The sequence below is a fragment of the Parasteatoda tepidariorum genome, chromosome 8 (genome assembly GCF_982258835.1).
Source record: "Parasteatoda tepidariorum strain Cologne lab strain chromosome 8, Ptep-v5.0, whole genome shotgun sequence".
NCBI classification, from domain to species: Eukaryota; Metazoa; Arthropoda; class Arachnida; order Araneae; family Theridiidae; genus Parasteatoda; species Parasteatoda tepidariorum.
Genome location: NC_141762.1, coordinates 50,783,423 through 50,800,460, shown reverse-complemented (window position 1 = coordinate 50,800,460; position 17,038 = coordinate 50,783,423). Strand labels below are relative to the sequence as shown.

Sequence of the window (17,038 nt, the reverse complement as noted above, 5' to 3'; positions counted from 1 at the left end):
TTTGCAGACTTGTTTGCTCAATTCAGGCTTATAAACCTTTGTCAAGTAGAAGGACATATTGAACAATTATAGAAGGACATCAAAAACGTATCGTCCAATAGGAATAGTGCAAACAGCTAGTTGCCATTCACAACTTCAAAATTACAACATTTGATTGATTTATTCCACTCAAGGAACCTCTGGTTTCGACATCTCTGTAAGGTTTGCTACATTATGTTTGGGATAACTAGATCATTTCTTCTCTCCATGCTTCAAAATTCGTCTCAAAGTTCGTAAACAAGTGGCACTGAAACTGAGAGAAACTACTAAAAAAGTTTCAAAATGGCCACCATATGCCAAAAAATCTAGTCTGTGGAAAGAATTTACAGCCCCTCCCCTAAAAGTATTTCAGTTTGAATGATCTAACATGCAGCAGTTTTGTTCATCAAGGACTGTTTTCTGCTGACAAGTGTTTTTTGACAAGCATCATCAGTTATTAATCTTAGAATCTTATTTTTAAGTATAATGAAAAATAATTTTTATCTTCCCAAGTAGAATGTAGCGAACCGTACATATCTATCTCCGCTCTCTCTTTTTAATAATTTTTCAAACGAATTTTTATTATTGTACCTTGTAAGAATTGCTTTCCTAATATATGTTTATATATCTATGTTTATTAAATAAGCTAGTTAGGAATTATTTTATGAAACCAACCGCATAAATATATTTTCTTTCAAGCATTCAATGCCTTTTTCGACAAATTCTAATTTCTCAACCACATTGCGAACGGAAAATAAATCATAATTCTACTTTTTAATAACAATTCAGAATGCGTAAGATAAAAAAGATTTTAAGATTGTTACGCCATCACTTCCTTTGTGAAAGCTGCCAATCGGCGTCTAAATTTGCTGCTAAAAGTAAGTTTAAAATAAGTACTGTAAAAGTAAGTCCCCAACGAAGGCAAATTTCTTCCAATACTCGACCCAGGAGTTCCCTTGTCTTCTGGATTGGGTTCAAAATTACAAGGCTACGGAGTTGAACATTAGTAGTTGTAAACCCATAAAATTGGGTGGGCTGTTCAACGACGGTTATAATATAAAGTGAAAAATAAAATAATAACTTATTTCTAAATTTTGATGGTTGTTGGAATCAAATTTTAAACAAAAGCTATACATATCCTTTTGTGAAACAAAAAATAGCTTTGGATATTATTTTTCGGAAAATAATCGTATTTTTAGCTAAATTCACACTTTAGAGCGTAAAATGTATTAAATCATGGCTCGATAAACTAATTTGTCAGTAAAAAACTAAAGAAGTGCCACAACAGCCCGTTGTGGGCCAGGGGGCTATGGAGGTTAAGATTCCCTAAATTCTTGACCAACGGCCTAATTGTGGCAATTTGGTCAATACTGAGCATAGACTGCCTTTACTTTATAGAAAAGCTGGTATCCATCAATCTGAAATTGAGTGAGCAGCCACTATGAATCGAATTTCAGTTTTATTAAAAAACAATTGCTTTTACACATGAACATGTTATCATGCTCCTGCAGGGTATTGTAAACACGTAAATACATGAACAGATTTTAAACATATTAATATGTAAATAATATTTAATCCAAGGGTTAAAATGAATCTGGTTTATTTTGCCAAAAAGTGCATGACATTTGAAAATCTCCCAAGAATTGGCATTCCTAAGGAAACAAATACTTTTCCATAAAATGTATATTTTGAAAAGCAAATAAACGATGCTTTCAGAAAAAAGGTGGTTTTGCAATATCAAAATCTAAATCATTTTCTTAAAAATGGATAAACTTAGTTCGTAAATTACTGGAATTTGTCAACATTATTACCATTTCAAGAAGAGAGATTTTCATCTGTCAGAATTCAAAACAAAGGTTATAAAACTTTAAACTTCAGTCAAATGCTTACCAACTTTTTGTACAAATACTTTTCTTATAAAACAAATATATCTCGTTTTCAAGCTCGATTGTCATAACTATGCCAAGAGTAACTGCATTTTGTTCCTGAAAAATGAATGAAATTATCTATAATGTTAGAGATTAAAATAAAGTATAATGTTAAAAGTAAAATAAATTATAGTTTGTAAAAGATTAATATAAATTATAATATTAAATTGCAATGTTAAAATATAATATTAGCACTTGAATATACATTATTGATGTATTTATTTTCAAATTTATGCAATAGTTGTTCAAATAAGTAGATTATTTAAGCCATTCTTTGTATTTACAAAGAATCCAACTTATGCAAATGAATAAATAAACAAATCCCAATATATCTACAAAGTATATACAAAACAGAGGAGTTTAGTATTTTAAGGATGCTTTAAAGCATCCTTGAATTAATTTAGAAATATATTGAGAATCTAAATATTACCAAGACCATTAGGAAAATAAATATAATTCAATGTCACCAATTTCCCATAACCCCGTAATTTCCCATTTTGTCACCATTTAAATAAACTGCCATTTTAAATAAAACGTAAAAGTGTAAACTTTCAATTGCCATTTTATGTGATAAAGGGCATAGGCGTCAAAAGGTAAAAATTCAAAAATAAATGGATAAATGAATGATAGTTCCTGAGGAATATTTCAGAAATTTTAACATTATATTTTACAGCATGGTATAAAAACCATTTATTCGGTAAAAAATATGCGCGGTAATAAGAACTAAAATTTTGAAAACCAGAATTTCCGGTAAACCGTTACCATAACAAACGTAAAATTACTAAAGATATGGCTAATACTAAATGTTACGATACAATGAATACTTTTATTACCAAAAGTATCGTTTTTTTTCCTTTTTTTTTTTAACAAAAATTTTTTTTACCATACAAATGTAGCAATTTTTCCAGATTAGTTTTTTCGTGTAGATTTTGATGTAGTAAATCATTATGGGCCATATACAAATTTTAAGAATACTTACTTTATACTAGATAATGTCTTCACAAAGAGATGTAAAATAATACAAATCGCCAAGAAACAGCCAACGCAAAGTAAGGAAGTGAGATCATTGTATACAAGCTCAGTGTGATCCTGTAAAAAATTTTTTTATCATATTTTATCTTTAGTAAAGTATATTTTACAAACTGTATTAATACATAAATCAGGTAAAGTAACTGAATTGTCGTGAATATTTTTAATATGATCTTGGAACAGCAGCATTATCTGAAACTCTCGGAGAAAGCATGGAAGCTTAATTTCAAGGGAGGCTGGCAAACCTTATCTTTAAAACCTTCAAACATTTATTAAATTCATGAGTACCAAATTACACTCAGAAGCCGAATTTCCGGTATTCTTTACCGTACAATCAGAAAAATTACTAAAGTAAAAGTATAAAATACTATATATTTTGATTTCATTAACCAAAATCAAGTTTTAATAGTGCATGATAATTATCATTATCATGCATTACGGTAATTTTACACAACTTTTCTCTGTGTATCAATAAAAGTCATAGGAAAATTCATTAAATGTATAGGTGAATAAAATTTATAGAGAATTTATCAATGAATTTATTGTTCAATTACAAATTAATAGCCGGCGACATGATGAAGTAGCTCTGTAAAATTGCTAGCTAACACAGTGTTGGAATTATAGAAGACATTTTCTCAATTATTGCTTTTATTTTCCAATTTAAGGCCTTTTTTATTTTTTTCACAAAATAGCTGTAAAAAAGTTAGAGCCATCTTCATTTAATGCTTTTTTTTTTTTTTTTTCTAAAAGGGCACAAGAAGAGAAGGTTAAATCCACTGTACCGAATCAAGTTTTGTTCACTTGTAGCATTGTAAAAAAATGAACCAAAATAAAGCACAACATGAATAAATAATTTTAAACAAAAACAAGTTTTTTATAGTTTTAGAGGAAAATTGAAAATTTAACAAATAAAACATAGCTTAAAAAAGCGATTTGATATAGTCTCGGTAGATTTTCCAGATATAATGTTCATTTTACATAAATTGCATTGCAAAATGTGTTGCAAGAATTTTTTATCAAATTTTTAAGGAATGCAGATAAAATAAATTATATAAAATAGGCGTTCTAGCTTCTAAATAACGTTGTGCCTAAAGCTAAACTCTCTAAATAACGTTAAACATAAGAAAAACTACATAAATGAAATATTTGAAATTAATTTCAAAGGAATTCTCGAGATTATTCTTCGCTGCTTAATCAATTTCTCTCCTAATTTCATTCAAAATGCGAATATAATGGCTTCAGAACAGTACTGATGCCTAAGATTAAGTGGGTAAGATGAAATCCTTAAGTGGTTAATTTAGTCCACTGATTTGCATTCTGTCTATTAAATATTAAAGGAGCTACAAAATGGCAAGTTCATGCATGATTTATAACCACTAAGTACTCATCTTAGATTCAGAGCAATGATGCTGAAGCAGCAAGGGCTAACGTGAAACCACGAAGTAGTTAGTTTAGATATTACGTGAGCTAAGTGTTCACGGAGGTGACTAGTTTAATGAATATAGCTGTTTATCAAATTTTTCTTTATGTACTTAATTCCAACGACTTCGCAAATATATGTGACTTAGTTAAAGTAAATTGTATATGTCTTGTTGTGGTAGAAACATAAAACATACGCACTCAAATTTTTACAAAAACAAGGAATTTAGTACAAAAAGAATATCACATATTTTTTCAATTAAAAGAATTAATTATAAAAGCAGTATAGTCATAGCTAACTGATCTTACATTCCATTCCATAAATCTGTTCATAGAGCTGTTTTTTGTAATGCTTTTGAAAACTTTAATAACAATTGTTTTGCAAAATTGTTATTAAACGTGTTGATTTGACACTTTCGCGTTTATCAAGATTTGTCAAATATAACAAAAGTACTGATTTAAATTGTTCTTTTTTTTACTGGTGGAACATTATTAAAGAATGTGATATACAATTTAAAAAATACTTTCTCTCATTATTTATTAGTATTAAAGCATTTAACGAAATGAAATAGTAGTAATCACTCTTTATTACAAAGAGTGTTAATTTAATAAATGTTTTAGTTAAACTTACTTCTTGTGTTTTGTAATCTTGGATGATAATAAATGTACCAGGACCAATACAGTGACAAATTGTATAGTTTTCTCTTTGTTCTTGTATGTGGCATTCATTTTTTAGCAAAAACCTGTTTTGAAAAATGCGATAAGAATATGTTGTTATAAGTTAAATACATTGATCTTTCGTAAATCTTTTTAAATACAGTTTTGATATTTATTATGCTCAGAACTAAAAGAATGCTCTACTTTGGTCAATGCTTTCCAGAACTTTTACAAATCTTTATCAAATTTGTCATAAAGTTGGATAATGAATACAATTAAAATAACCGCACAGAATTTTTTTATTACACACAGACATGAACACCCTTTTCTCTTCTTGGAGTATGGAGCAGTAGTGGATCAAAAATAAAAAGAAATGATGAGATTCATTGTTCTCTCTTATAGATATACAATATAATCTTCTAAGTATACTTGTATGATCAAAATGAGGCAGTTAAGTTGTTTCTAAGGCATTATAATCTAAAACCGTTTCTCATAACATTCCGTTCATTTTTATCGGTCATACAATTACGTGGTATTGCTCCTTAATTAACAAAATTGATCCAGATTTCTTTACTTAACTACATACGATTTTTGATAATATATTTAGAACAGTATACAAGTAATAAAAGTTTCAACGATATTTACTAGAAAATTGTATATTTATCTCTTATTTAATGCTGTTTTTCATTTAGTTCCATTTTGACTGCAGGCATATTTAAAAAATTAACGGTATAAATAAAGGCATATATTTATTATATCAAAAAGTAATTGAGTAGTATTATCTTTCAGTATTTTGTTTTATAAAAAAAATATTTTGAAACCATTTTATAAATAAACGATAAAAATTTGCTTCGTATTTACTATGTTAGTTATTGCTAATTTATCTACTAAATTAGTTAGTTAGTTCACTCTTATTATAAACTTTATATAAATCTGTGTTCAGCATACGTATGAGAATAAAAATTATAAGTACAAAAATAACTATTGAAAATTCTGAAACAGTGACCAGAATTAGCTTGTCTCACTAGAAATTTCCTTTGGGATTCTTTTAACTAAGCAATTTCTAATTTTCTGTCCATTTTATGAAATGAAAATAACTACGAAGGAAATTATTGCATGGAATTGTTGAGCAAAGTGAACAGGAGTGAATCTCTACTAGATAAAAAAAAAGATGTATATTTATATATTTACCTTTCATTTAAGGATAACTTCCAACATGATATGTTGTTTTTGATTTTCTGAAATATTAAAACATTGTAAGAAGCAAAGGATAAAAATAAAGAATAAATGAACTAGATTATTTCTTTTAAAAGTCTCCAAATAAAAATGCAAGAACTATGTCCTTCGTTTAAAGTTTGGGAGCTATAAGTTTAGAAAGTACAGTTTAGAAAGTTGAGTTTCCTAGTTCGGGAATAAGTTTCAAATCTGAAAGCAGAATTTACATATAAACTCTACTTCTTGAGGCTCAGCGTAGCTTATTGACTAATACACGATTTTCATATTTCCGACATTTATTTCATTTTTCTTCAGGATACATTTAACAATTTCGATTCTATTTGCTGTGCAGGTTTTTAAGTCTAAAATATGAAGAAAAAAAATCTTTTCGCAGATCTTATTATACACATAATGTTGTAAATTCAAAATGAGTCTCAAGATCTCAAAAAAGCTACAATTAATATTTAAAGGGAGAGTATTTAAGTTTTCTATTTTTATTACGTGGTTGTCTATCAATTTGATGCGATATAGTCGATTCCGTCCTTTTTGTTGTTGTATTGAATTTAATCAATCATCCTAATTTGGAAAAAAAATTATTTTAACATTCTTATAAAGTTGACATTTTTCCTCTTTCATCACTTTACACTTCTTAATTCCTTTACTTACATGACACCTAGCTACATTTACTTGTCGATAAGCTTTACGTGTCAATGATTTTAATGACAGTGCTTTAGCGATGACTTTTCACGTTAATTTTTCAATTATTTGTTATCAAGACGTTCAATGATACCTTAAATTACTGTTTTTTTGTTCATATATTTATATTTTTATATTTCTGAAGGCCATATTTTTGTAAATTGTATTTTGGTTATTTTCCTTTCACTCCGATTATTTTGTCATATTCTCGAATTTTTAAAACAAAAACGAACTAAAGTTCATTTATAATTTTATGTATTACTCTTTCTAAAAATTAGTAACTTTATTTACTTTTTAAGAAAAATAATTATTTTAAGCATTCATAAATATAATGTTCAATAATGTCACTCTCATCCCCAAATGTTTTTCAATCAAGTAAATACTTAGACAAAATTTAATAAAAGAAGAAATAATAGTTTGGAGCTTTTAATACAAATATATGCAGATGAAGGCATAACCCTTGTTAGTCCCAGCATTTTCTCTACGGTGACTTTGCATCGAAAACGCGTCCTCCCCTTGTCGAACAGTGACGTTGAAGGGAAATTAGATCACCAAATTTACCAGAAACTTTACGTTTAGAAAGATTAATTATAATAATAACAACAAAAAAAAACTCATAAAAATAAATATTATCAAGTCAGTTATGTTTTATTTTATAATAATTAAAAATATTATTTCATAATAATAAAAAATATTATTTCATAATAATTAAAAATATTATTTTATAATAATTAAAAATATTATTTTATAATTATTTTTTAATTACTATCTTACAATAATTAAATTTATTAATAATTAAATTTTATAATGAATATGTTTCCTCTTATAATAATCTGTAGAATAGAGTTGGTGTTTGTGTTTATATCTATACTTCATAAAGCCACATAAACCTGTTTAAATATTCAAAGTATTTAAGCTATCAAAAGCACAATAAAATTTTCAACATTTCAAATTTTATTAAAAAAATAATAATGAAATTACATTAAAAACATTCTACGTACATTCAGATTTGAAACTGACCATACCGTTCGTTTTCTTATAAATATCAAATAATTTAGTTCATTTTAAGCTTTATTTAGAATTTTTTCGATACACCTTTCTATGGAACTGTTAAATTGCAGACGCGTGATTATTGAGTTTACGTCCGGGTTACTGAAGATAATTTTCAGCAGTAAAATATAACTTAAAAATAAATTTATATTACCTCTTTTAATCATAATGGTGATTATATAATGTTCTACTTAGAAAGCCAAGCTCCTTGCAAACAGTCTCCAACAACTTACAACACGTCAATATTGGAAATCTCTCCAGCAATTTTTAATAAAGCATTTCATTTGTTAAGCTTATTAAAAACGAGCCCAAACAGTTTATGGCTAATTAGAAAATATATAATTTATTGCTCAATTGAGTCAGATGAATTTAAGGCTGTTTGCATTGTAATCGGGCTCTCTATTCTTCTCCAGTTTATTGAGTAAATATTCGAATATTTTATTTTAATTAACCTGAAGGGATATAGTCAAAATATAATAAGTCCAAAAAATATAAGACTGGATGGAAACTACGGGAGATCATTTTACTTAGCAAAATGAGGGCGATGTTTGCAGAGTCACATTTTCCAATTAGCCTACTGCATATCTAAGGGTGTAACATGCATTTAACTATTAAACAATAATGCATAAGTATAATACTATTATTTCGAATATTTTACAAAGATTATTAACAAATACTATAAAATAGAATAAAATGTTTTTTCATACATTTATGTTATAATAGTGTGCAAAATTTATTCTAATTTTCACTTCAGAAAAATGTGCAGAAGACATGAATACAGTCATAACAGTGGAATTTTCCATGAATTTATCCCTAAAAAATATAAAAATATAACAAGTATATACTTAATACACATTTTACGTATATTATTAAATACTTGAACTTAAACTACAAAAATACTAACATTAAAGGTTTATAACTTACCGAATTATTAATTCTTCATATTCAATCAAATTTAAACACTTGTATACGATAAAAGCAACTGTTGACGCTGGTATATCTATTTGAGAAAAACAACGATGTTAAAAATAATTAATTTAAAAACAAATGGGTTGTTTGTATTTAAGTTACTTTTGTATTTAAATTATCGCAATTATGAAAATGTAACTAGTTTTAATAAAAAAAATAAGAATAAAAATTTTTAATTCTATTCTATTAAAAAAATTGGTAATTCTTAGAACTATAATTTAGGTAAGGTAAACCGTTGCACAATGCAAATTTATTACTTTAATCTGCCATTCATTTTTAGAAAAAAACAATGCATTCAATGTAATTAAAGAACAATTCGTCTGATCACTTTAGTACCTTATGTTTGTAACAAATGTGAGCGATATTATGTTTTGGTTCGATCCATACTTTATTATAGTCTACAGTAGCTTTCAAAAGAGTGCTCAGCTATTTTTGTCAAACCAGAATTGGAAGTTTGACATTTACAATCAAATTGACCCAGAAAAAAATCTCTAAAAAATTAGAAACTCATTTAAAATGTATTTGATTAAATGTAAATTTTTCAAAAAAAATAATTAAAACATGATTTTTGAAAAAAAAATTTAAAAAAAAAAGCCAGTGGTGATAAAAGTAACATCTTAGAAATACTCATTAATAATTTATTGACAGTTTTCTGATTTTTTATAGAATTTTTTAATTAAATTTTTTTATGTATATGAATGCAAATTGAAAACCCACAGCTGATATTTTTAGGAAGGTAATGCAGTTTTAATCAGTTTTCAAATAACAACACACATTAAAACATTATACGCTGATGGTTTTATAGATGGTTCCCACTTCCGCTTTTGTTCGATAACGATGTAAAAATGGTTTATATACTTCCAATGTAAAGCATTTACATTGGAAGTAAATAAACATATATAAACTATTATAGACATATAAACATATATAAACTATTATAGACATATAAGCATATATATAAACTATTATAGACATATAAACATATATAAACTATTGTAGATATATTTTATCTTTTATAGTCTTAAATTTCACTTTATCTTAAATCTGAACATTGCATCAAAATTGGTTATTGCTTTCAAATCAAGTTATACCAGAAATATTCAATCATTTCTTAGAAAGTGTGATTACTAAATAAATTTTTGTTACGAAATACTGCTTTTACATTTTTTGTGAGATGCATGGAGCGTCACTTCCAAGCTCTTAATTATTATTTCATGATTATTTAGTTCTTAATTATTTTTACAAATCTGTGTGATAATATAGGAAGCCAGAGAGCACCATAATTTAATATTTAATAAGAATTTAGATTTCTCTGCAGCAATTGTAGAGATATATTTGATTAAATATTGTGGGTCCACTTCTTGGTATCTTGAACAATAATACCATGCAAGTTTGCTACAACTTTAATAAGGAGAATAATTTTATTAAAGTTCTGATTAAATTGAAACATAGCATGTTACAATCAATATTAAAATGGTTTAATTTACCAGATGATTTGGTCCAATATGAAAAGACAATGTTTCGGTAAATTTTCGTGATATTACCGTTCATCGTGTATCTAAATTTCTAACAATGTATGAACTTAATTAGAGTTTTAAATTTTAAAATTTCTCACCTAATATTATTAGAAAAAAATTTATTATAATTCAAAAAATTTTTTTATTAATGTTTTATAATCATGGAAAGTTGTAAAAAGAAAGATATAGATGCTTATGAAATATAGTTTACCAGTGAAATTTTTTTTAGTTAGCAATTCCAGCTTCACATTTTGTAGCATTCCACTTTCACTCTGATTATGAAACTGTAATGGCACCTCCATTAAATTAAAAGAATTATTTGACACCTTTAAAATGTTGATACCTATAAACGAGAAGTAATAATTAAAATAATATTTTTCATGAAAAAGAACTAACTGCTGACCAACTATCGTTACGCAATACTGAAAGAAAACAAAATTTTTTTAAAAATCTTAAGTATTAAAACTTCTATGAAAAAAAACGCGCTTAAAAGCAGCAGAAATTTCACAAATAGGATAAATGTAGCAATAAAGGAAGCGAAGGAAATAAAAATAAAAATATGACCACCGAAGTCGACGTCTTCAGGGGGTACCGACCCCGGTAGCCATAAAACAAAACCTTTTCTATTGAGGGAGAGGCAAATGTCTAAAGTAACATCCTCAGTACCCCGAAGGTTTTGTATAGAAGTCCAGGAGAAAACAGGAAATACAAAGAACCAATTTAGAAAAGAAACTCAAACAAGTTCATCAGAAAATAAAATTATTATTATAAAAATTATTTTCTTTTTTCTCAATCTGCGCAATGTAATAGAGGGCGTTGTTTTCTTTAGTTTTAGTGTTTCATTTTCATTCAGTGTGCTTATGAAATCGATGTTTGACCTGGTTAAAGTGAGTTTTGAGTTTTTAATTTTTATTTTCTGATGAATTTGTTTGAGTTTCTTTTCTAAATTGGTTCTTTGTATTTCCTGTTTTCTCCTGGACATCTATACAAAACCTCCGGGGTACTGAGGGTGTTACTTTAGGCATCTGCCTCCCCCTCAATAGAAAAGGTTTTGTTTTATGGCTACCGGGGCCGGTACCCCCTGAAGACGTCGGCTTCGGTTGTCATATTTTTATTTTTATTTCCTTCGTTTCCTTTATTGCTACATTTATCGTTATGCAACTAATTCTTCTTTTGATTTGATTTTTTAAAAAATAAGCCGTCGTCGAACAGTCTATTAACAGCCAATCCAATTTTGGGTTTACGTCTACTAAATGTTCAACTCCGTAGCCTTGTAATTTTGAACCCAATCTAGAAGACAAGGGGACTCCTGAATCAACTATTGGGAGAAATTTGTCTTCATGGAGGACTTTTTGATGGAACTTACCCGCATTTGCGTTATGTGGGGAAACCACCCAACCGCTAACCTGACTGCAAGGGGATTCTCATTGGGGGGTGGGGAGTTATCTATCTCTTGAGCCACCACTGCACGAGATTATGAAGAATTTTACATTTGTCTTTACAATATGTCATTTAATCATAATGATCATCTTTTAATCGTAATGAGATTATAAAAAAATTAACATTTGATACATAGTTTGAATTAAACTTGTCAGTTAAACTTGTGGAAAAAAATGCAATGCGGGCAGCTTTGTAAGTCACAGGAAAGCAGCTATAAAATTTGAAATTTAATGTGCTGAACTTGCAATTTTTGTCCATGCAAGCTTTTTTTTCTTTTTTTTTTAATTCTAGTTCTTTTAAAAGTTATTGAAATTTCAAATTTTTTTGAAAATTTCCTTTTACTTTACGTTACATTCTGTTTGCTACGCAAAAACAATAAAACTTGGAAATTCAAAATTGCGAATGAATGCGTTTATAAAAAGTGTACAAAGAATACAGTGGTATAAAAGCGATAAGATTCAATTAACAATTTTAGAATTATCAACTGTTAATCTTCTGAAGCCACTAAAACGCAACAACAGAGTTGAAATTTGACATGACATTTTTATTAATGAAATATTTTCTGAAATTGCTGTTTTTTTTTCCACAAATTTTTCAAAACTTTTTTGATTAAAATAATGATTATTCAAGATCTCTGTTTTACATTCTTGGGCTTTACTTGATGTCAAAAATAGCATAAAAAAATAAATGAATAAATAGAGTTAAAAAAATATGAAAAAAAAGATTAGATGTTGTAAGAAATAAACCTTAATATTTACATTGTCATCTTCGAAACTACAAGACTCAATAGAGAAAAAGTCGTTTTCACATTGGAATGTTATGCAATATTTAGGCTATCACTTTCAATTATTAAAGAGTAAAAAATTACTTCTTATTTATTTATTTTTTTTACGTCACATAATCTGTATCCCTATATTTGGATATGTTTTTTCAAATACCGATAATTATTTTTTAAATCCAAGTAAACGCTGATTATTCGGTTATGATTAACATGTTAATAAAATGCCCTCTAATTAAATCATAACAGTTGCATATTTTCTTAACCGAATTCTCTTTTTTTGAAAAATAGTGATATTTAGGATAAAAATTAGTGATGAATGTAAAGCAACCATGAGGATTGGAGAGCGAAGGGAGCATGGGGAGAAGCCTCATGGCTTATATAAAAATATAATTTCGAAATAAAATTTGATCAGATAAAAATCAAGTACGAATGATGACATTTTCAATGAGACAAGCAAGAAAACGTAACATAATATTGAAGCAAAGCGATAAAACATAACATAGTAATGAAACAAACAATGAAGCATTACATAATAAAGACACAAATAATAGAACATGGCATAATAATGACACAAATAGTAACATAACTAAGAGGCAAGAAATAAAAATTTAATTTGTTATATGTTTATTAAATTGCTTTTTTATGCTTGTTTGTTAACATTTGTTAAATTCTTGACCTTCTCCAAAAAAAAAGAAAAAAAAAAAACTATCTCATGTTTGATTGAGTGTTTGTCACAGTGGTGGTTTCAATTCGTGAGATGTGCTTTTCTGCAATGAGAAAAAATATATGGTAGGATCACCATAGCGTATGGTAATGACACTTCTGGTAAAAGGAAAATTATAGTTTTGATTAGTGAAACTAAAATATACGATACTTAAGCCATTCATTTGGTAAATCTTCAGTAACAGTTTCTGGAAATTCTGGTTTTGAAAAGTATAGTTCCTATTACTACGCGTTTAGTAAAATAAACAGCACGAGAAAAGCAAATTTAACCATATAAATGGTTTTTATGCTATGTATCATGACAAAAGTACCAAATATTACCACATTTTCCAAATCTTACCACAGATTATGAAATCATATTTTATTGCAAATTTTATCAAAACCATTAACAAAGCACCTCGTAAAAATTATCGAATATTTAGGTTTCCCATAAGGACTGAAACGTGGCAAATATTACCATATTCTAGTAAACTAGTGGGCTGCGCCCCACGCTCGCTAATGCTCGCTTACCCGCGAAAATTGCTACGCAATCTTATATGGTTTGCTTCACAAACCAAGCTTGTTCGCTACTAACTTAGGTACAAAATTCTAAGAATTCAAAACAATCATTCAAATCCATAAAAAAAAATTTTTTTTTTAAAAATTACATCTTTTTAGTAAATACTAAGTCATTAAAATAAATGTGAATTCAAATAAATGACATGTAATTCGTTCAACCTATTAGAAATGTGCTATAGTATAATTCGTGATATAAATCAAAAATCGTCAAATAAACTCGTAATTCGTCAAAGGAATTTATGAAATCAAAATAATTTATCGATTACAATTTTTATTTTCTATTCTTAACTCAAACATATTCTACACTAAATAGTCTCAGCTGAGGGAGTGCCTTTTAAGAAGCAGATGTTATTATTATTATTTCAATTGCCTCTTTCTCAAAATAAAATTATATTCATATTTGTCCGCCAGAAGCCTTGTTAATATAAAAATATTTCAAGAAATATCTACATCTTTACGCTTAGTAATTAAAGTACAAAATAATTAAAATTATTCATAATATAAAAAATAGATTTGAACAGTTATTTTGAGAATTAAGAATGCACTAATTAGAGAACAAGTTGAGGAAAAAATATTAAATAGGGACCATCAAGTTCTTTTTTTTCATTTCCATGTTTAAAAGGGCGTTAAAAGATTTTTTCTTTTTCTTTATTGATCATTGTTGATTAAATGTACGTACTATTTAAGTATCTAAATAAATAAAAAGAAAAAGTAAATTACAACGTCTCAGGGAGTAAAATAATGAAGTTTATTGATTTTGAACCATTTGTATAAAAAATGGAGTATGATGAAATGAAACAAATCGATTATCATCTATCATATTTTTTCGTTCAAAATTTTCTTCTCTCGAAATTTTTTTAAAATATTTGTTTTATTCTTTGAAAGTGGCACGATGCTCAGTCATTCATATCTTTCGCGTTTTTTTGATGTACGTAAAAAACTCAAAATTTTTCACAAAAACAATTTATCTGAATGCATAAAATTGAAATCATTTTATTATGTAATATTGAATGAAAAAGAAAAATGTTTAAATTATTAAAACTAGAGTGTTGTGCCCCCTGCTCGCTAACGCTCGCCAACCCCCGAAAATTGCAACGCAATCTTATATGGTTTGCTTCGCAAACCAAGATCGCTTCACTCGCTATTAACTTAGGTACATTGAAAATGTACAAAATTCTAAGAATTCAAAACAATCATCCAAATCCATATATAAACTTTTTTTAAAAAAAAATTACATCTTTTTAGTAAATACTAAGTCATTAAGATAAATTTGAATTCAAATAAATGACATGTAATTCGTTAAACCCATTAGAAATGTGCTATAGTATAATTCGTGATATAAATCAAAAATCGTCAAATAAATTCGCAAGATATAAATTCGTGAAAAAAAGCGCTTTCGACAAAATACTAAAATAGAGATCTATCGACAAAGACTACTCACTTCTGCCTAGCTTAATAGTATGAGATTGCCGCAGCTGATGCTCTCTGGTTATTTCAGTTTCCGTTTTTAAAAGCGCTATATGTTGAGCCACCTCATCTAGATTTGGCATGTGACATTTTTAGCTGCAATCATTGGTCGATTCGCCGTGTAAGAGAAATAGTAACGTAAACAAAACAAAGCAAACGTTGCCACCGGTGGAAAAGAAATACAGCCAAAATTTGGGAGCCACGTAAGAGAATTATATATATTAGATTAAACATTACTTTTCTTCGCAGAGCATTAGCAATGGAATAGGATCTAGACAAGCGCTTTGAGCAGGGGATGGTTTCCCAGGTTTTTCATATTACGACAAATTTATTTATTTATTTTAGCAACTATTGGGTCTCGAGTAAATAGCAATTGGCAGGTTTTCCATTATAGTTACTCAAATATTAAATAAATTATAACTGCAATCTAAAAATAGTTTCGTAAATGAAATAAAGAAGTAAAAAAAAAATACTAAAAGTTTGTGCATACCTAAGCATTCATTTTCAAAGTTTTGAATTTTCCATATTTGGTCTTGAGTGGCGTCAGCAAACAACATCGTAATATTTTGAATCGCACTCATAAGTTTCATCCTCTCCTGCAGATTTGAGTGAAATGAAGCTCTAATTCTTTATCTTATTTCACACATATGATACAGTAATTTTAGATCAAAGTACTTACATAGGTATGAAGAACCAAAGAATTAGTGAACAGTAGCGAAAATATTTCCAAAAGCATCTGAAATAAATATAACTTATTACTGTTTGTCGTGCGTAAATCCATGTTATTTGGTTCCAATTTACATTCGATTATTGAAAAGTATTTACTAATAAAAAATTTTTAAGTTTAGGTTCAAAATATTTTCAGAAATAAAAAAAATTATCATGTTTTTAGAGTTGAGTTTCAAATTGATTTCTATGTGCTTTATTTCTTTTTGGATCAAAAGTAGTCTATGATTCAATTCAAAATAGAATTATTTAAGACGACACGAAATATGTTGCAGCAAAAAGTTAGTTTTATATTTTAAAGCAAACATATTAGAGTTTCAATGGAAAATGAAACTGAATTTTTAATGTGAAAGAAAACTATTGTGCAGGATATTCAAATAATATCTATTTGTAATTTTACTTGAATTTTCATTCGTTTATCAGAAATTTTTCTCAAATATAAAAACGAACTAATTGGAATTCAAATACTGAATACTCGTATACTAGATGCAAATGTATTTACTGAAAAACTGTGATATTTGTTTTTCATACTTTTCTCATGAATTTGTCTATTTCATATAACATAAAAACAAAGCAATAATAGAAAACAATAAAATTAATAGTTACAAGAAGTGACTCTGAAAATAGTGATTACTATTATCAATATTCTCAAAATGTTGATTTTTTTCCGGAGCTTTTCAAGCCTGTTCCGTACACACATGCTTTTTCAGTTTTCTTCTGAAGATACAACTGAGAATCGCACAACATTACAAATCAATAAAATACAATCTACTATTCACTAAACATAATTTTCAAGAAAAGATCTACTTAATAAATGCTTAAATTGGTTGAAATTACTTATTATT

The 17,038-nt window shown here is 27.5% G+C and overlaps 1 protein-coding gene across 1 annotated transcript in view; it reads right to left on the bottom strand.

Moving 5' to 3' along the window:
- Positions 1–1,906: 1,906 nt before the first annotated feature.
- The window catches only part of LOC139425704 (uncharacterized), a 29,837-nt gene continuing 14,705 nt past the window's right edge, over positions 1,907–17,038 (bottom strand). Inside the window, exons 7-15 of the mRNA XM_071181409.1 lie at positions 16,147–16,203; positions 15,958–16,063; positions 10,710–10,841; positions 8,937–9,012; positions 8,720–8,825; positions 6,243–6,289; positions 5,026–5,137; positions 2,926–3,035; positions 1,907–2,003 (exon numbers count right to left, since the gene is read on the bottom strand). Of these exons, the coding sequence (XP_071037510.1) occupies positions 1,976–2,003; positions 2,926–3,035; positions 5,026–5,137; positions 6,243–6,289; positions 8,720–8,825; positions 8,937–9,012; positions 10,710–10,841; positions 15,958–16,063; positions 16,147–16,203 (774 nt within the window). The 3' untranslated portion in view covers positions 1,907–1,975. The remainder of the gene's footprint in view (positions 2,004–2,925; positions 3,036–5,025; positions 5,138–6,242; positions 6,290–8,719; positions 8,826–8,936; positions 9,013–10,709; positions 10,842–15,957; positions 16,064–16,146; positions 16,204–17,038) is intronic.